The sequence below is a fragment of the Mobula birostris genome, chromosome 9, assembly GCF_030028105.1.
Source record: "Mobula birostris isolate sMobBir1 chromosome 9, sMobBir1.hap1, whole genome shotgun sequence".
NCBI classification, from domain to species: domain Eukaryota; kingdom Metazoa; phylum Chordata; class Chondrichthyes; order Myliobatiformes; family Myliobatidae; genus Mobula; species Mobula birostris.
In genome coordinates this window covers 16,867,611-16,888,342 of record NC_092378.1, presented here as the reverse complement: position 1 = coordinate 16,888,342, position 20,732 = coordinate 16,867,611, and the positions used below count along the sequence as shown (strand labels likewise).

The 20,732-nt window shown below is 39.1% G+C and overlaps 1 protein-coding gene across 2 annotated transcripts; it reads right to left on the bottom strand.

Annotated features, from left to right (window-relative positions):
• Positions 1–2,224: 2,224 nt before the first annotated feature.
• Positions 2,225–15,952, bottom strand: slc35e3 (solute carrier family 35 member E3). 2 transcript variants are annotated; one of them, XM_072267550.1, is made up of 5 exons: positions 15,429–15,952; positions 11,382–11,492; positions 9,359–9,517; positions 7,268–7,350; positions 3,299–5,156 (listed from the first exon to the last, which is right to left on the bottom strand). In XM_072267550.1, exons 1-5 carry the CDS (start codon positions 15,831–15,833, stop codon positions 4,970–4,972), a joined length of 945 nt encoding a protein of 314 aa, XP_072123651.1. In that variant the 5' UTR covers positions 15,834–15,952; the 3' UTR covers positions 3,299–4,969. The 2 variants fall into 2 exon arrangements, with proteins under 2 accessions (XP_072123652.1, XP_072123651.1); XM_072267551.1 differs by lacking the exons at positions 3,299–5,156; positions 7,268–7,350 and adding an exon at positions 2,225–2,531.
• Between the last annotated feature and the right edge of the window lie 4,780 nt (positions 15,953–20,732).

Sequence of the window (20,732 nt, the reverse complement as noted above, 5' to 3'; positions counted from 1 at the left end):
CATTTCCTTCACAACTCCATTCTCCTCGTAACCTTGCACACCCTGACGTATCAAGAATCTATCAATCACCACCTTAAATATACCCAATGACTTGGCCTGCACAGTCACCTGTGGCAACAAATTCCACAGATTCACCACCCTCTGGCTAAAGAAATTCCTCTTCATCTCTGCTCTAAATAGATGTCTCTATTTTGAGGTTGTACCTGCAGGTCCTAGACCCCTCCCACTATTGGAAGCATCCTCTCCATATCTACTCTATCTCGGCCGTTCAACATTCGATAGGTTTCAATATGATACCCCCACCCCCACCAATTCTTCTAAATTCCAGCAAGGCCCAGAGCATTCAATCGCTCCTCATATGACAAGCCTTTCAATCCTGAAATCATTTTCATGAACCTCCTTTGAACCCTCTCCAATGTCAGCACATCCTTTCTTAGACAAGGGGCCCAAAGCTGCTCTAACACTCCACGTGAGGCTTCACCAGTGCCTTATAAAGCCTCAGCATTGCATCTTTTTTATATTCTAGTCCTCTCAAAATGAACGCTAACATTGCATTTGCCTTCCTCACCACCAACTCAATCTGCATATTAACCTTTAAAGAATCCTGCATGAGGACTTGAGTCCTTTTTGCACCTCAGAATTTTGAATTTTCTCTCCATTTAGAGCAGTTTACTTTTATTCCTTTTACCAAGGTGCATGACCATACACTTCCAAACACTGTATTCCATCTGCCACTTCTTTGCCCATTCTCCTAATGTCTAATTCCTTCTGCAACTCCCTGCTTCCTCAACAGTAGCTACCCTCCCACCTTTCTTCATATCATCTGCGTACTTGGCCACAAAGCCATCAATTCTGCTATCCAAATCATTGACATACAATGTGAAAACAAGCAGGCCCAATACCAACCTCTGTGGAACACTAGTCACTGCAGCCAATGTGAAAAGGCTCCCTTTATTCCCACTCTTTGCCTCCTGCCAATCAGCCAATGCTCTATTCATGCTAGTATCTTTCCTGCAATACCACAGACTCTTACCTTGCTAAGCAGCCTCACGTATGGCACCTTGTCAAAGGCCTTTTGAAAATCCAAGTACACAGCATCCACTGATTTCCCTTTACCCATCCTGCTTGATATTTCCTCAAAGAATTCCAAAAGATTTGTCCGGCCAGATTTTCCCTTAAGGAAACTTTGGCTAGTGTGAATTATCTCAGAGGTATATGCAAGTAGCAAAATTGGGGGGCGGGGGGGGGCTTTGAGGATTCATATAGTTGTACTTGGAATTCGGCACTGACTTAGTGAGCCTTAGGACCTACTTCTCTGCTATATGTAGTTTTGTGCCCTTAACTATAGGAAAAAAAATATTGAGAGAATACAGCAAAATGAACCAGGATTAACATTTCACATCATTGATGTGAAGTGTACAACTCCACCATGGATGGTCTGGTCCCAAGCCTAACGGCGACAGGAGGATTAGGTCTAGGGCTATCAGCCCCATCCTGTAAAAACCCAGAGCTACAGAACTGCTAACAGAAGCTCCAAAGACCTCATCCCTAGGAGAAGAAGGATGTTTGAAGATGGGCTACCCCTGAGGACAATTTTGAAAGACTGGCCTAGGACAGAAGACTCCAGCAAACTGATGTCAATGGCCTATGCTCCAGGTGATGGGGCTAAGTTAACGCATGTGATGTGCATGGACCTGAAATGCTGAGCATCACTTTTAGAAGCGTTTGCCTGACCTGATGAATAGCACTTTTAGCTTTATCTGGTAAGATGGTGGGGAAGCTGTGTGGCCTCGCTTGTCGCAAGCCGTGGTACTGTATGCTTGCATAGGAGACAGGCATCAGTAGGTACTGAAGCTGGTGTCAATGCTACCCTCTAACATTCGCTTGGTGGAAAACCTCAAGCTGCAGTGTTGCACAACATCTATGTTAGAAGTCAGTGTTGTCCTCCAGTGTTCACTCTGTGGAAGAAAAAGTGTATTGGGTTCCACTGCAAACTGCAGCAACTGCAGTGGACATGGACTATATATTTTCTTGTGTAACTATATTTTACTGCTCATCTTATGAGCTGTGTGTGACTGTTGGTACTGTGTTTTACACCTTGGTCCCAGAGTAACACAGTTTCACTTGGCTGTTTTCACGAAAAGAGACTGATAAACAAACTTGGGAGACAGAAACGGTGTTCATATTCCAAGTTTTATCAGATTCAATTTAGCAGTTATTTCAAAGTTATTTCAGTTTTTTCATGCAAATAGTTATACTTATTCAGATATACAGTAATGTAACACTTCTACATGAGAGCTTCGGAAAAAAAATTGAGGTGGACAGAACTAAGTTATAATAAAAAAAACAGATCACTTTACATGAATATAATACTTTATTGATACTGTAAACATCACAGGCTTGGAGCCCATACTTTTTTTTAAAACTGTATCACAGTAAACTATACAAAGAGTCAAGTTTCACACACTAGCTTTACTTTTAAACAAAAATGCATTTGTTCCCTTGGGTTATCACTTCAGCAGTATGGAGTGCTGAAAGAAAATAGAAAATGTTTTGAACTGTTTTATTATTAAAGTTGTAGAAATTAACAAAATAAAATTCAGTTTCATTATTAATGTACCTATAGCGCATATGGAAAATGGCGAGATGCTAGTGATTAGACCTTGTTTCTGGAATATCAAAAACACTTGTATCACTTTTTGTAAATTCGTGTGCAATGTTTTCTGCTGTTTTGTGTTTAATCACCTTAGCACATTAGAAAGAAACAGAAGAGGACATTTACATACTATTCAATATTTTTCCATTGAAACTAATAAATAGGCAGTATAAACAAAGTAAACAGACAGTACACTCTTGGATGCTTGGCCTATGAATTATAGTGATGTAATTTTTGCTTAAAATACAACTGAAGAACTTTGTTTCTAACCTGGAATAGTATATGAATCAGCTGGTGTAATCAAACCAAACAACTCCAAATATTACTTAGTAGCTTTGTTTAGTTTGGCTAAATAGCTGAAAACTTCTAATGTCAGTTTCAATCAGATCTTTTTGGAGGTCAAAAGTACTTCCCTTTCAAATAATTTTAGTTAAAATATAATGGACTGGATTAAATTCTATTTTGTATAAATTATACAAACATTTGTACTTTTCTATTAGTGCATAATTGTAATAAATATTAAGATTCCAATGATTAATTGCTTGCTGCTGTCAGACTGATGAATGTAATTTAAAAGGATGCACTGTGTATGTCACCCCAAAATACAACAGAGATTCTATTTTTACAGGTTTTTACTTGGGGAGAAAATTCAAAAATGAGAGGTGCAAAGGGACTTGGGAGTTCTTGTGTAGGATTCCCTGAAGGTTAACTTGCAGGTTGAGTTGGTGGTGGTGGCATTCATTGGAGAGGACGAGAGTACAAAATCTAAGATGTAATGCCGAGGCTTTATAGGACATTGATGAGACCACACTAAAGTACTGTGAACAGTTCTGAGCCCCTCATCTAAGAAAAGATGTGCTGGCATTGGAGAGGGTCCAGAGGAGGCTCATGAGAATTATTCCAGGAATGAAAGGGTTAAGATATGAGTATAAGGAAGTCTAGGACCAGAAGGCACAGCCTCATAATCGAGGGACATCCATTTGGTACAGAGATGAGGAAATATTTCTTTAGCCAGAAGGTGGTGAACCTGTGGAATTCATTGCCAGAGATGGCTGTGCAAGCCAAGTCATTGGACATATGAAATGTGGAGGTTAATAGGTTCTTGATTAATCAGGGCACAAAAGTTACAGGGAGAAGGCAAGAGAATGGGATTGAGAAGGTTAATAAGTCAGTCATGATGTAATGGCAGAGCACACTCAATAAGCCAGATAGCTTAATTCTGCTCCTATGTTTTATGGGGTGGCCATCTATTCCAATATGGACATCAATCAGATTTATTTACCTGCTGTCAATCAGCACTGATAAAATGTGCAGCATTTTAGATATTCAAAATATGTTTCAGATGTTTGAAAATATTAAATGGTAAATTGCAAATACCCCTTATCAGAAAATACATGATGAAACAAATCTTTTTTATATACATTGGATTTAGAAGAAATTCAGTCAGGAACTTCATAGATGCAATGTAAGTCCTTTAAATGCATTAGTAACATACTTCCAAAGAGAACCTACTGTGGAACCGCATAAAACATTTGTTACGTCACAGCCAGAGTACCAAGTTTAGCTCTGCTCAGCCAACTATAGTAAACATTAGGCACAGATTGAAAATTATGGGTTTATTGGGCGGATATAAATTTTAAGAGGCCTGGACAAGGTGAAGAGGAAGGACACATTTAGCTTGACAAAGAAGTTGATAACCTGAGGACTTGGTTTAGTAAACTAGCAGGATTAGTAGAGGGAATTAAGGAAAATGGTGAAGTATGAATCTCTCAACCTGAAATGGATGCAGAAACCCATATCACATATGAAATGTACCTGTTTGAGCATTCAAAGAGATCTACTTGGCAAGATTGCAGAGCAGCTGAAAATCAGGATTATAAACTAAATAGCTCTAATTTTGAACACAAAATACTCTGCAGATGCTGGGGTCAGAGCAACACTCACCACACGCTGGAGGAACTCAGCACGTCGGGCAGCATCCGTGGAAACGTTGACTGATCGTTTCCACGGATGATGCCCAACCTGCTGAGTTCCCCCAGTGTGTGGTGAGTGTAGCTCTAATTTTGTTTGTTGTGGGCACAATTGTGCCGAAAATTTCTGTAAATCTAAAGACATCCTGCAGCAGGTCCAGTTGATTCAGATAAACAGTTTATCAGTAAAGATTATTCTTAAAAATAGGCAATGCTCAAATACAATAATGGCACATGAAAACTGACAAATTGTAATAAAAAGCAAATTCATTCATGTGATTGAAATTGCTGTATTTAATTGCCAATTCTTCCACCTTATCAGTGATATCCTAGAAAAGGTTTCTTATGGCCTTTGTGCCAATTTGCTCTTTTCTTCTTCTTGTTCACTAAGTTTGAAATGGGTGTAACATAAAATGCCACACAATGTACACAGAATTCCCAAACACTGATTAACTGAAAGAGGATCCTTAAATAAAACATATCCTCCTAGAAGGGTGATACAGAACTTGAAATGTCCAAACATATTATATCTGGAATTTAAGTCAAGGAACAAAACAATGCTGAGTAAACTTTGTTCCACTAGATAAAGAAAAGAGTACCTGAGTAATAGAAGGGTATTTTCCATCTGAGGTTTTGTCAAACTATTTAAGATCAAAATAGCTCTATTTGAATAAGTTTACATCTTCTGTATTTACATCAGTTTGCATGTTACTTTCCACAGCTGCAAACTTAGCATTTTTGCATACTTCAAAATTTCTCACATTCATATTTTGGCAACCTTATATGAAGTGGTTTCATTTTCACTTGATTTAAATATCCAATTAATGTTGATCTCGTCTGTATCTTCGACTGTTTTTTGAAGACTGGAATAACGTTCCCTTCAAACTATTTTCCAAAATGGAGAGCTCAGTGTTACAATAACACCAGAGATTCTGCAGATGCTGGAAATCCACAGCAGCACACAAAGTGCTGGAGGAACTCAGCAGGACAGGCAGTGTCTATGGAAATGTATAAACAGTAGACATTTTGGGCTGAAAGGGGCGAAGATGTAAGTATGGGGGGGGGGGGGGGGAGGACTACAAGCCAGAAGTGATAGGTGAAGCCAGGAGGGTGGGATGAAGTAAGAAGCTGGGAGGTGATAAGTAGGAAGGCATAGAGCTGGTGAACAAGAAATCTGATAGGAGAGTGGACCACAGGAGAAAGTATACAGTACTCTCGCTGTGGCCTCCTCTACAGGTATGACCCAACACCGACTAAGAAACCACTTTATTGAGCACATTCGATCCATCTGCAAAAAGCAGAATTTCCCGTTAGCCAACCATTTCATTTCAATCCCCATTCCCATTCCACCCTGCCAATCCATGGCCTCCTCTTGTGCTACAGCGAGGCCACTCTTCGGTTGGAGGAGCAGCACCTCATATTTTGCCTAGATAGCCTCCAACCCAATGGCAAAAACATCAATTTTTCCAACTTCCAGTAATTTTCCCACTCCCCTTCCTCTATTTCCCTCCTTAGCTCCCTACCCTTCTCTTCACGTGCCTATCATCTACACCTGGTTCCCCTCCTCCTTCCAGTCCACTCTCCTCTCCTCCTCCTCCCTTCACCTTGTCTAACCATCACCTCCCAGCTTCTTCCTTCAACCCCTCCCCCACCCAACTGGCTCCACCTATCACCTTCTAGTTCGTACTCCTTCCTCTCCTCCTTATTCTGGCATCTTCCCCCTTCATTTCCAGTCCTGAAGAAAGGTCTCATCCCAAAACATCGATTGTTTGTTCATTTCCATAGATGCTGCCTAACTGGCTGAGTTACTCCAGCATTTTGTGTGTTCTCCTCTCAGTTTTACCATTCTGTAAAGTCAAGAATCTAAAGCTACAGAACTAAATTTGTTTTCCTTCATCTAATCCTGATATATCAATGTTACTTCAGATTTGTAGATAATTTCAAAAATATTTCACTGAGGCTTTAGCTGTGGCACAGAAAAATTAACTTTTCTATCTTGGAAATGTAATTTGATTTCTGAGAGACTCTTAAGATTCACTTCCATTAATTTTCAAATGAATGCTCAATATAGTCATATCTAAACCATTTTGCTTCTTGCAAATAATATATTTTCATTATACAGATTTCATGGTTTTCTAATCCTAAAGAACACTACTCTTTTCAAATTATTTAACTTAGGTGCTTAACAACCTAGTTTGAGTGTTACATTTCCTTAATAAAAAAATTAAGGAATGAAGCCCTTAGAAAATCACACTGAGTATTTATTCTAGTTTAAAACATGGCACAGTTGTAAACTTACTGAAAAATGCAGTCAACATAAGCAGTGTAGTGTGCTGGAGTATCTACATATCATGGTCACAAAGGACATGCTTACTTCTGATTCAGAGGAAAATACATGAATTGCAGACCAGTTTAAAAAAAAACTGGCAGAAACCTAATGCAGTTCACTCAAATCAAAAAGCTGTAGGGAGAAAGAAAGTCTATGTGGTGATTAGGCATTGGAAGATTTTTCAACACTTGTACAAACTCAAATTTTAACTAAATGGGAATAATTCATGTAATTAAGTCAAAATACAAAATTCAGAGTTTCAGCAACAGTGATTAACACTGACTTGTCAACAATTCCAAGATACAAGGATACGTAACAGGTGAGGTATTTCCAATGATCCAGTAAATGGACAAATTTACAAGGAAGGCAATTATTCCAGAAAGCAATACCATCATCTGCAAAAGGCAAAACTTATATTTACTTATCATGTTCTACAATTATAAAGTAGTGGAAGAAAAAAGCAATTCTTACAGTATTTCTAATAAAATTCATTATTTAAATGAAAGCGTTAAGTGGAAGGTGAATTGTTTGCAGCTGAATGCAGCCACCTAAGCTGCAACCCCATCTAACTTACAATTCAGAAAAAAAGTAATGCTCTCTGTGTTTACAGTATACTGCTGTAACGATTCGAACCAAGACTGAATTTACGATCTCTGGATGCAATCATTATTTCTGGTTTTACAGATGGATGGTGCTGCTGTCATTACCAGGTTCCTGTGACTTCCTTAACACTTTAAAAGTGTAGCATTCTCCTCCTTTGAAACAGTATACCTGATAGATCTGGATCAAATCAACCTTGGCTCTTGGTCTAGTTTTTCTGCTTGAGCCAAGATTAATTCCACATTTGGGTTAATACGTAAAATATATGCACTCATCTGCTATCTCACATGCTTGCAAACATTTAAGCTATTGTCTATGTATATCGAGGGGATGAGTACTGCCTCACCACTTACATATATAAAAATGTTTACATAAAAACATATATTCTGGATTCAAAGTCAAGGAATTGGAAGATATGCCCAATAGCAGTTGTCATTTTCATTTAGAAAAGTCAAAAGAATAGGGGAGAAATTTTTTTAAAATGTCACGTTGGTGCAGCATAGATGACCTTTTGGAGTTTGAGGTTTGACAAAGAATATAGAGCTTCATTTCTCTTGTGTGGCAAATACAAGAATGAGCTTATGTCCAGTAGGTCTTCAAAATAGTGTTTTCCATGCACTAATAATTTTTGACTAACAAATGGACAAAATATTATTTTGTAATTGATTCCTACAGACAGAATTTATGAGCATTTGGAGACCCATGCTCTTTGTGATTTTTGTAAATGATTTGTTTGAGGAAGTGGAGGAGTGGGTTAGTAAGTTTGCAGATGACACGAAGGTTGGTGGTGGTGTGTAGTGTAGAAGGTTGTCATAGCTTACAACAGGACATTGACAGGATGCAACGCTGGGCTGAGAAATGACTGATGGACTTGGAGTCATAGAAAAGTACAGCATAGTTCAATCCAGAAAAGTGCAAAGTGATTCACTTTGGAAGGTCAAACTTGAAAGCAGAATACAGGGTTGATCACAGAATTCTAAACAGCGTGGAGGAACAAAGAGATCTTGGGGTTCACATCCCTAGATCCTTCAAAGTTGCAGCACAAGTTGAAAGGGTGGTTAACTTGGAATATTGTATTCAATTCTGGTCACCTCCTTATAGGAAATATGTGGAAGCTTTACAGAGAGTGCACAGGAGATTTACCAGGATGATGCCTAGATTAGAAAGCATAGGATGAGCAAGTTAGGACTTCTCTCTTTGGAGAGCAGGAGGATGACAGGTGACTTGATAGAGGCGGTAAGATGCATAGACCAAGTGGGCAGCCAGAGACTATATTCCAGGGCAGAAATGGCTAATACAGGGGGGCATAATTTAAAGTGTTGGCAGGAAAGTAAAAGGGAGATGTCAGAGGCAGGTTTTTTAAAAAATAACTCAAAAGTGGCAAACGCTCAGCGACTCAGGAACAGCTTCTTCTCCTCTGCAATCCATTTCCTAAATGGACATTGAACCCATGTACACTACCTCACTTTTATTATTTATGTTTTTGCACTATTTTTAACAATTTAATACATATATATTTGCTTTTTTCTTGTATTATCAGAAGGGATAGATTAATCGAGAAGTAGGTTAAAGGGTTGGCACAATATTCTGGGCCAAGTGGCTTGTACTGTACTGTTCTATGTTCTAAAATTGCACATCAATTTTCAACTACTTCAAATAAGTCAGACGCACCCCTGTAGTTTTGATTAGATTTATCAGTTTTACAGTATTGACTTTTCTGCTTGAAAAATAATGCTAAACTTCAGCAGACCAGAATTATAACAATTTTATGTATTATGATGCCACATATTAAATAAATCTTACCACTGCTGTACCAGACCATTTCCCAAAAATTCCTCCCTCTCCAATCACTGGCTCAAAAAAAGGAACGACAAACATCAGGATGGCAGAGGACATTGGAGCCTGGTAGTATAAGAGCTGCATAGAATTCACCTGTAGTTCATGTTGCTTGGCTCCTACCCACTAAAAAAATAAAAACAAAGAAACTCCTATTATGTAATCAGTCAATAACCATTTTCAAGTTGCTTACATGAGCCTGATAAATAATTAGAAAAATGGTATTTGGAAAATTCCCACATGCAGCAATCTATGCCAAGTGATGTCATTTAACAGCATGGGGTAGAAATTCACTACCTCACACAACCTCACTTTCCATCTATTTAACCTCTATACCAAGGGTTCCCAACCTGAAGTCCACAGATCCCTTGCTTAGTGGCATAAAGAAAAAGATTGGGAACACCTGATCTATACCGCTCCTTGATGGGAACAGTAGATTAGAAAACCACTAAATTTATTTAATGTAAGGGAAAGTAATATGCCATGGTTCACTTTTATTATGTCTTGTTTGTTAAGCGGACAATAAAAAGAATTCCAGAACAGTATCACTAAATTAGTCTGAAAGTAAGAGTTGCTGCCATAAAGCCTAAAGTACTTAGCACTAAAACCATAATAATATTTTTACAGTGCCAATTCGACATATAATTCTATGGCAGTTTTGGAAAGATAGGAATTTATAGCAAAGATAATAGATCATTGCCCAGTCTCAGTTAATTCAACACCAATAAGAGACTAATAACAGATCTTTGTACAGCGTGTAGTACTTCTTAAAAAAAATCAAATTCAGAAACATTCTTGGCATTGGAGTTGTTTCTCATCTCCATGAGATCAAAGACAAAATAAAACTCTACAAATGTCAATACGACTTGGCACCTAATCTAAAGTTTTTCAGCTGCTACGTCAACAATACTTTCTGAAACTTTGAAAAAGAAACAGTTCACAAAAAAGCAGATAATATTCAGTTGCTCAGATTTAAGAACTAAATTACAGGATTTGGAAAGCTTTATGTAACATGAAAAGTTAAATCTTTCTGACATCTCTTTATAATATTAAAACATAGGAAAAACATCAACAGCAAAGTAAGATTTATATTTACGTGACACTGTGATCTTGCGCATCCATATCACTTTACAACCAATTGAAGTGTTATTTATTGAAATGTAATAAATGCAGAACTGTAATCCCATAAACAACTAAGTGAAATGACCAGATAAAATTAGTTCAGGGATAAATATGGACCAGTATGTCAGGTATAACCCCCACACTCTTCTTCGAAGTCATGACAAGAGATCTTTTATCTCCAGGTAAGTGGAGGTATGGCCACGGTTTAACATTTTATCTGAAAGAAGGTGCCCTGAAACAGTTGCTCTACTCTTCCAGTGCACTGAAATATCAGCCTATATATTTGTGCTCAAGCCTTTGAAGTACAGCTAGAGTCCACAGCAAAACCACCATAAAATGAACCATGTACGGCACCTGATACTCTAGTAAACCATCCTTAAAAAACAATCAAGGAATTATAACAGAGTAAGTGAATAAGACCACAAGACGACAAGATATAGGAGAAGAATTAAGCTATTTGGCCATCGAGTCTACTCCACTACTTCATTATAGCCGATCATTTCCCTCTCAGCCCCAATCTCCTGCCTTCTCCCTGTAACCCTTCATGTCCTGACTAACCAAGAACATAACTTAAATATACCCAATGACTTGGCCTCCACAGTCAGCTTTGGCAACAAATTCCACAGATTCACCACTCTCTGGCTAAAGGAATTCCTCATCTCCATTCTAATTGGGCGTCCCTCTATTCTGAGGCAGCATCCGCTGGTCCAAATGGTTATGCACTTGGTATATAAGCTATTTTTGAAATTACTTTTTTAAAAATCCTGCTGTTGTTTTAAAACCATTAGATTGTTTAGAATCTCAGCCTTCATATTATGAGCAGAAAGCATTTTAATATAAACTATTAAGAAAATATCAGACTACTAACCACTTGATATAGAGAGGTAACCAAAACACCAAGAGTTGCAAAAAGTATTCCTAGAAAATTAAACTGCACATCAAAGTAAGAGTTGAGAACTACACCCAACGTAATAGGGATCTGTAATAAATAAATAGGAGATAATTAGATAAGGAAATTATAACATCTAGTACAAACGGTGACATTTTTTGCAGAGATTGTCTAAAAAAAAGATTAAACTTTTATGAATGGAGTTTATGCTGAGAGGAAAACCAGCAATTACTGACCTTAAGACAATATCTTTCAAAAATTTATTTTTATATCAAAGTATATTCTATTTAAGATATATACTAACGAATTTGTTTAATGAAATATTGTGAAAAAACAATTTCAAGAATCCTTCCATTAATATTACCAATAAGGATGCACCCAAAAAGATGAGCTACCTAAAATTACTGATTCAAGCACTAGGTATTTTCATAAACACTGCATAAAGAGCACAGTACTGATTATTCAGTTACAGAGTCACTTCTCTCATGTTAAATTTTTATATTTGAATTTATTTCTAATAACTTTAAACTTTCCATGAATGCACATTAGAAAAGTCAGTACAATACATTGCATTAGCAGTTACGTTAATCAAGATTGAAAAACTCATGGTAGCTTCTGGAAATCTGAAATAAAAGCAGAAGACAGTAGAACGAAAAAATCAGCAAACATTCTCTCTAAACCCTCTGCACTTCAGATTTCATTTATCTTCTCCTTTTTACAGCCAGCCTCTCTTCTACCATTCAGTGGCAACCTGATAATATACCTGTCTTTTTGTTCCTTTATAACATGAAACTTGTTTCTCCAAATTTTCCCATTTCTGTTGAAAGACTATCAGTCTGAGGTGGTAACTTTTCCTTTTCATACATACTGCTTGATCTGGTGTGCATTGCTACCATTTTCTGTTTGAGTTTTCTCAAAACTACAATATCTTGTCATTGTAACACAAAAGAGGATAACTACACTCACTTGGCCCATCATTGAAATGCTCCTATAATCAATGATCTCTCTTTAAGGAGTCTTTATCTTATTATCTCATGTTCTTGTTATTTATTTATATTTGCATTTGTGCAGTCTGTCTTCTGCACGCTGGTTGACCTTTCACTGATCCTGTTATAGTTACCATTCTATCGATTTGCTGAGTATGCCCACAAGAAAATGAATCTCAGGGTTCTATATGGTGACATATACATGTACTTTGATAATAAAATTTACTTTGAACAAAATGAGACCTGGGCTCCCCAGTTCTGACCTTTGAAATGCTTCAGTTTTAATCAATGATTAAAAACCAAGCTGCCATAGGTCCTTACTTCTGGAATTCTCTCCATAAACTTAACTTCCTCTATTTCTATTCTAAACTCCTCTTAAAATTTGCCTCTCTTTTTAAGCAAGTAAGAATATTGCTTGAAGCTGTAAACTCAGAATCTGCTGTCGAATTATTTGGAAATTCTCGTGGTTCAGCATTGTGCTCACCTAATCCCATCTCTTGCTCTTCCTTTAAAGGTCTGCTCCCTTTAAACTCACCAGGTTCACTTGTAGTTTTATTATGATGTAACATCTTTTAAAAAGCGAATTAAAAATGTGCGGTGGTAATATTAAAAGTAACACCCAATGTCCAGAAAATCTGTTAGTCGAACACCAAGTCTCAAGGTGCTGGACTATCAGAGTTTTATTCTCTCGTTAAGTGTTTCAAGGTGTTTTGAAAAGTGGATAGGTTCCCATAACTAAAGTGGCACGGTAGCGTAGTGGTGAGCACAACGCTTTATAGTACAGGTGATCTGGGTTCAATTCCCACCTTACAGAGTTCGTACATTCTCCCCGTGACCGTGTGGGTTTCCTCTGGGTGCTCCGGTTTCCTTCCACAATCCAAAGATGTACTGGTTGGTATGTTAATTGGTCATTGTAAATTGTCCTGTGACTGGTCTAGAATTAAATCTGGAGCTGAAGGGTCTCGGCCCAAAACGTCCACTGTACTTTTTTCCCCATAGATGCTGCCTGGCCTGCTGAGTTCCTGTGTGTTGAACATTTTATGTAGGTTCTATATATATATATCACGGACAGCTAGATAGTTAAATGAGCTAAGAAACATATCAAATGCATCTAATATCTGATCCAATAAAACCAATTCTATTTATTATAAGCATGTAAATTATTCAGAGAATACCAAACAAAACATGGCCATTTTGGTGCATTTTTGGTAGGTTGTTTTATTTGAATAACACTAGTTTCTAGATTAAATAAAATTTTCATAATTGACAAAAACATTTTGTAGGGACAGTTACATATTTAACTTCATTTTATTAAGATAAATGTTAGTCTACCACTTAGACTTAACATAGATGTCTAAAAATGTGCAGAGCAAATGGAAGATCAGGAGTTGATTTAGATTTCAGCACAAATTTAAATTTAAATAATCCAATATTGTGGGATTCTCCTCAAGTACAAACTCGTCAAAATAGAGTTCAGCAAATCAGGCAGCATCCATGGAGGGGAATAGTGTTTTATCAGGAGCCCAAAACTAGGACTGTTTATTCCCCTCCATAGATGCTGCCTGAGTTGCTGAGTTCCTCCAGCACTGTGTGTTTTGCTCAGTATTTTCAGCACATGTAGAAGCTCTTGCTTTTAAAAAGGAATACATTATTGGTGCCAAGTGGCTTACATCTTTGATGTATTTATCTTACTACAAATGGAAATGCAATGCAGGTAAATTTAAAGGCAACTTGGAAATATGTTTGGCATGGCAGCACTGGATCATGTGACTATTGATAAATCTGTTTCATTTAAGCAACTACTTCCAGTGTATTTAAAAACGCAAACACGAGGAAATCTGCAGATGCTGGAATTTCAAGCAACACACATAAAAAATGCTGGTGAACGCAGCAGGCCAGGCAGCATCTCTAGGAAGAGGTACAGTCGACATTTCGGGCCGAGACCCTTCGTCAGGACTAACTGAAAGGAGAGATAGTAAGAGATTTGAAAGTGGAGTAAAAGATTTCAGTTAGTCCTGACGAAGGGTCTCAGCCCAAAACTTCGACTGTACCTCTTCCTATAGATGCTGCCTGGCCTGCTGCGTTCACCAGCAATTTTTACGTGTGTTACTTTCAGTGTATTTTAGGCAGACCTGAGGGGAGATGACAGGTTGCATTTCTTTCATAAGACTGAATGTTCTGTACATCTTAAATACTGCTTGGCATTTTCAGAGATTCTCAAAAACTGGAGCAAAATTGATCCATTACAAGTGTTATAAAGTGAAATAGAACATACAGTACTGAACCGCTGATTTCTCAGCTCTGTTTAACTTCAAATGCACAAAGTTTCATTTGTCGTGTTTTTTTTAAAACATTGTAGCGTTGTGATGTACTAAACAGGGACGTTTGTTTAAGCTACTCTTAAAAAAAATTAAGGTGCTGAATCCACATCATAAAACCTACATCGTGAAAACCTGCAAACTTAAACTGGTTTACAAAAACGGAAACTTAAGAAACTAACAAATAAGTGCAGCTAATGTTAGGAAAAATATTCTGAAGTTGTTAAAGATTTGAAAGGAAAATGATTTGCAAAGGAAGCAATTGATCTCAAATGTATGAGGAGATGACAGTACTTGCAGATGATTTTAGCTAATTGTTTGCCTGTTCATCCAAAATCTACCCAAATTTCCAGAAGAGAGACTGGTCAAAGAAGTTAGGTACTTTTAGAAGAGTTACTCCCTGCAACAATTCCAAATTAAAAATTGCATTGTTTAGGGTCAATCCTAAATACAGTACTCAACACCAAACGATTATTATTTTGTCCAAAATTACCGTCTCTACAACAATTGTAATAGGTAAAAATAGTTCCATCAATCGGAAATGATAAACCTTCGAGTCTGTGTCTGGGAACCGGCTCTGCATCTGCAAAACTGAAGATGAGTGACAAGGAAACATTTGCTTAGCTTCTCTTGGGTACCCCGTTTTTTAAAGGTACTATGTGAAATGAAAACATTTATAGCTCCACAGTGGCATTTTCTTGTTTGCTTTCAGGCTTTCTTACCAATGTCAGTTTTATCCTGGTGGAGAAAGTCTTCTTGTAGTAGAAGGTCTGGATGCCTATAATGACCGGTGTGGTCATGGCCTTGGCCAGCTGGTAGGTGCCGATGGTGTTGTTCTGCAGGGACAGGTTGGCGAAGACGACAAAGCCGCAGAAACTGAGCGCCAGCAGCAGGATCCGGCTGGGCCGCAGGCTCTTGGGGTAGAAGACGCCGAGCGCCTGGCAGAGCCACAGGCCCACGCCGGTCATGACGAAGTGCACCAGGGTTAGGCTCATGTTGGGGAAGCCGTACTCCACGTAGATCCACTTGTTGACCAAGACGATGCAGATGGAGGCCATAAGGTTGACCAGCAGCCCGAGCGTCAGGCGCCCGCTGTCGCGCAGCTTCAGAATCTCCAAGGCCGCCATGGCCCTCCTCGAAACTGCGGGCTCCGCTCGGCCGCCCGAAAATGGAGAAACAGAGCCCCGCTATGCACTACCTCCCCACCATTGCCAACGCTTGTTGCCACTACACCGAGGAATGGAAAGGCGGAGCGTCCCGAATCCCGGTCCCGCCCTACGCTCCGCCCGCTCCATAGGGGCGGAATTTCCTTCAGAGCAAGTAAATCTGTCCTGTCGTCCGGGAGAGAAGGGGAAGACTTAAATTAAGTCTTTTTCCATCTATATTTACTCGGGATGGGAGGCTGGTCAAGAAGGTTCAGTCACTTGGCATTCAGGATGAGGTTAGACATTAGAACCCGGAAAGTAGTAGACGACTGTTGTCTCTCTGATTGGAGGTCTATGACGAGAAGTGTGCCACACACAGGGATCGGTTCGTTGTTGTTTGTCATTTACATTAACGATCTGGATGATAGTGCACTAAACCAGATCAGCAAATATGTAGGTGACACCAAAATCTGGGGGATAGTAGTCAGCGAGGATGGCTATCAAAGCTTTCCCCATCAGCGAGATATGGACCAGCTGGAAAATGGGCTGAAAAAGATGGAATTTAATCCGGACAAATGTGAGATGTTTGCACTTTGGAAGGACAACCCAGGGCAAGACTTTCACAGTGAATGATATAACTCTAAGGTGTGCAGTAGAACAAGTGGATCTGGGAACAGAGATCCGTAATTCCTTGAAAGTGGCATTACAGGTAGATAGGGTCATAAAGAGAGCTTTTGGCATTTTAGCCTTCATAAAACAGTGTATTGAGTACTTTTAAGATGTTGGCGAAGCCATATTTGGAGTATTGTGTGCAGTTCTGGAGACTACCAACAGGAAAGATAACAATAAAGTTTGAAAGAGTGTAGAGAAAATTTACAGGGATCGTGCTGGGACATGAGAACCTGAGTTTTAGGGAAAGTTTGAATAGGTTAGGACTTTTTTCCCTGGAGCCCAAGAGAATGAGGGGATATCTTAGAGAGGTATACAAAGTTATGAGGGTGTAGATGGGGTGAATATATGTTTGCTTTTTCTCCTCATGTTGGGTGAGATGAGTTCAAAGTAAATTTATTATTGAAGTACATATATGTTACCATATAATACTTAGAGATTCATTTTCTTGCAGACACTTGCACTGGGAAAATGCAATAGAATTTATGAAAAAATATACATAAACAAAGACTGACAAACAGCCAATGAGCAAAGGAAGAAGAACTGTGCAAATAAACAATAATACTGTGAACATGAGTTGTAGAGTCCTTGAAAGTTAATCTTTAAGTTGTAGAATCAGTTCAGTGATTGAAATCATCCATGCTAGTTCAGGAGCCTGTTGATACTGCTCAATAACTGCTCCCAGTCCTAGTGGTATGGGATCCAAGGCTTTACTGTACCTCCTTTCAGATGGTAGAAGAGGAGGCGGCTTGGATGGTGGTGGGGGTTGATGGTGGATGTTGCTTTCTTGTGGCAGTGCTTCATGTAAATGTATTCAGAGTATTTAATGATGTGGAGGGCCTTGCCTGTGTTGGATGGGTGACATTTTTAATAGAAATAAATGACTCAATCTTAAGTACACTTTAATATAAAACTGGAAAAAATGGTTCATTGGAAGGATTTGTTGAAAAACTTAACAGGAATATACAAACCAATGGAAGGAGCAAGTACACAGTTAATAGAATTTAATAAATGGGTGTGTGAAATAATATTTTGATTGGAAAAATAAGGAGAGGAAATGTAAGAGAATTGATAAACAGACTGCAGATGCAGAAAATAATAAACTGCTTGAGGAACTCAGTGGGTTAAAGAGTATTTGTGGAGGCTAATTGAGTGAATTAAAATGCTGTTGATGTTATTCTTACTAAAACTATCAACGTATCTTATTGATTCAGGGGCAGCTAGCATTTATTGGACAATTCCTAATTGCCCAAGATAATGAGGGTGAATCCTATTCATGAAACAGTGCAGTCGTTCTGCAAAAAGCATTGTTGTTGAGTAGTGTTCCAGGGTTCAGACAAAACAATGAAGGACAGCAAAATATTTTCAAAGATAGATAGATAGATAGATAGATAGATATACTTTATTGATCCCGAGGGAAATTGGGTTTCGTTACAGCCGCACCAACCAAGAATAGAGCATAAATATAGCAATACAAAAAACCCAACAATCAAACAACAAAATGCAAACTATGCCAGATGGAAGTAGTTTGGCTCAGGGTGTCTGACCCTCCACGGTAGGAGCTGCAAAGTTCGATGGCCACAGGAAGGAACGACCTCCCGTGACGCCCAGTGTTGTATCTCCTTGGAATATGACCTGAGTCCAAACAGCAAAAAGTTCAATATCCGGTCTACAAACACGTTCCTCGATCATACTATGACCCAGATTGCACCATCCGTCGTTAACCAGAACGGTAAGCACCCAATTCCTTTACGATTACCGCTGTCAGTGCACTTCCGGTCAGCCCGAACGGTCAGGCAGCCGTCTGTGGAAAAGTTTGATCGGGTATGTCCTCGTGCAGCCCCATTCCAGTGAAACACATAACACTGCACTCACGATGGTGTGCAACTTAGAGGGAACCCCAAGTGTTGTTTATGTCACATTTACTCCCCTTTGTGGTAGAAGTCACACATTTGTAAGGTGCTTTTGCAGTGGCCCAAGCCAGTAACCCCAGCACATTTTGTAGATGATATAGAGAGAAGCAAAGTGGTGGAGTGGATGTTTAAGGTGTGAATGGGGTTGCAAATCAGTTAGGCTGCATTGACCTTGATTCTGTTGATCTGCTTGAGTTCTGCTCATCCAGGTAAATGGAGATGATTGCACTGATGTCAGGCGGGCAACGGGTGTCATAAAATGAGTCACTCTTCATAGGATACTCTTCCTCTGATCTGTAGTGGCAATTGGTCCAAACCATCTTCAAGAATGTTTCAGGTCGTGACCCTTTGTCAGTCCTGATGAAGGGTCTTGGCCCAAAATGCTGCCTACTTACTTTTTTCTGTAGATGCTGTCTGGTCTGCTGAGTTCTTCTAGCATTTTGAGTGTGTTGCTTGGGTTTCCAGCATCTGCAGATTTTCTCATCTTCAAGGATATTCATTGTGCAGGACCCAGCAATGGCAAAGCCACTAAACTTCAAAAGTTAGGTACTGTCGTTGGAGATCCATGTCCTTCCCAGGGTTCCATTCCCAAGAAGTGTTCGTGACCTGAATTGTTTGTAAGTCAGCAATGAATAAGTAGGTGCAAGAGGATCACTAAAACAGTTATGATGGGAGATCAAGCAGGCACAAGAAGAGTGAGTGAATGAGTGTCCGCTCAGTGGGCCCAACCCAGACGAATGTTGCTGCTTGTGGGGAGGGAAGAAAAAGCACACTCATCTACCTCATTCCTTTCCCACCCAACCCCACAGCAGCCAGCAAATTCATCTGTCTGCTCTCTTAAGTGCTCATTCATATGTATAAGGTGTCCATTAGTCAGGCATTTGTACTGTTGGGAGGACCTGTAGTCAGTACTTGCATAGTGTGAATGTTACTTGCTACATTGAATGCTGCTGCTGCTCATAGCTCTTCCAAATACTGAACAAGATGTGGTAGTATGGATATAGCTAAAGGAGGATAGTGACCATCATCAGTCTTTCTTGACTGCATTTGGATGATACACATTGGGTCTGTGCTGATGCTGAAGGTACCCAATCACAAACAAGAGAATATCTGCAGATGCTGGAAATTCCAGCAACACACAAAATGCTGGATGAACTCAGCAGGCCAGGCAGCATCTCTGGAAAAGAGTACAGTCGATGTTTCGAGCCGAGATCCTTCATCAGACCTGAAGAATAAAAGATGAGGAGTCAGAGTAAGAAGGTAGGGGGAGGGGAGGAAGAAACACTAAGGTGGTAGGTGAAACCAGGGGGAGGTGTGAAGTAAAGAGCTGGGAAGTTGATTGGTGAAAGAGATGTAGGGCTGGAGAAGGGAGAATCTGATAGGACAGGATAGAAGGCTGTGGAAGAAAGAAAAGGAGAAGGAGCACCAGAGGGAGGTAACGGGCAGGTAAGATGATAATATGAGAAAGGAAAATGGGAAAGGGAAATGGTGTAGGAGAGCGGTGGAGTGGGGCCTGTTCAACCCCAGACAAAAATTGTTGCTTGGGGAGGGAAGAAAAAGCACTCATATACCTCATCCCTTTCCCACCCAACCTCACAGCAGCCAGCAAATCCATTCGGCAGCTCTCCCAAATGCTCATTCGTATGTACAAGGTGTCCATAAGTCAGGCATTTGTAATGTAGAGGGACCTGTAGTTAATATGTGTATAGTGTGAATGTTACTTGCCACATTGAATGCTGCTACTGTTCATAGTTCTTTCAAATGTTGAAAACGTAACGGTATGGATTCAGCTGAGGGAGGACAGTGATCATCAGCAGTTTTTCTTGACTGAATTTAACATGATACACAAGACTTTTCTGGTGCATTCTCTCCTCCCTGTATACTTCTATGCATTTCTATCTCAGCAGAGGGACAGCATGCAGTTAGGGAGATTATGAATGTGGTGTGCCAGATGCGAGGTAAGACTCGCCATAGAACTACGTCCAGCCCGCTATTTGATCAATTCATGAGATGAGTACTAAATTATTTGTTTAAAGGATTTTACTATGTCCAAACCTAGGTCAATGAATCTAGTTTCTTTATCATTGTGTGCTTCATAGTCTTACTGAGCTTATATTTTTTTAAATTCTAGTAAAAAAAAACAATTAACTGAAATTAAATTCCATAGCCGCAAAGGTCAGATTTGAATTTCTGTCCCTGGATTTAATAACTTAATCACTGCAGCACCATTTGCAACCATGGTCAATAAAAGGGATGTTCTATCATGTATTTAATTAAAAACAAATAGGTAAATAAAAAG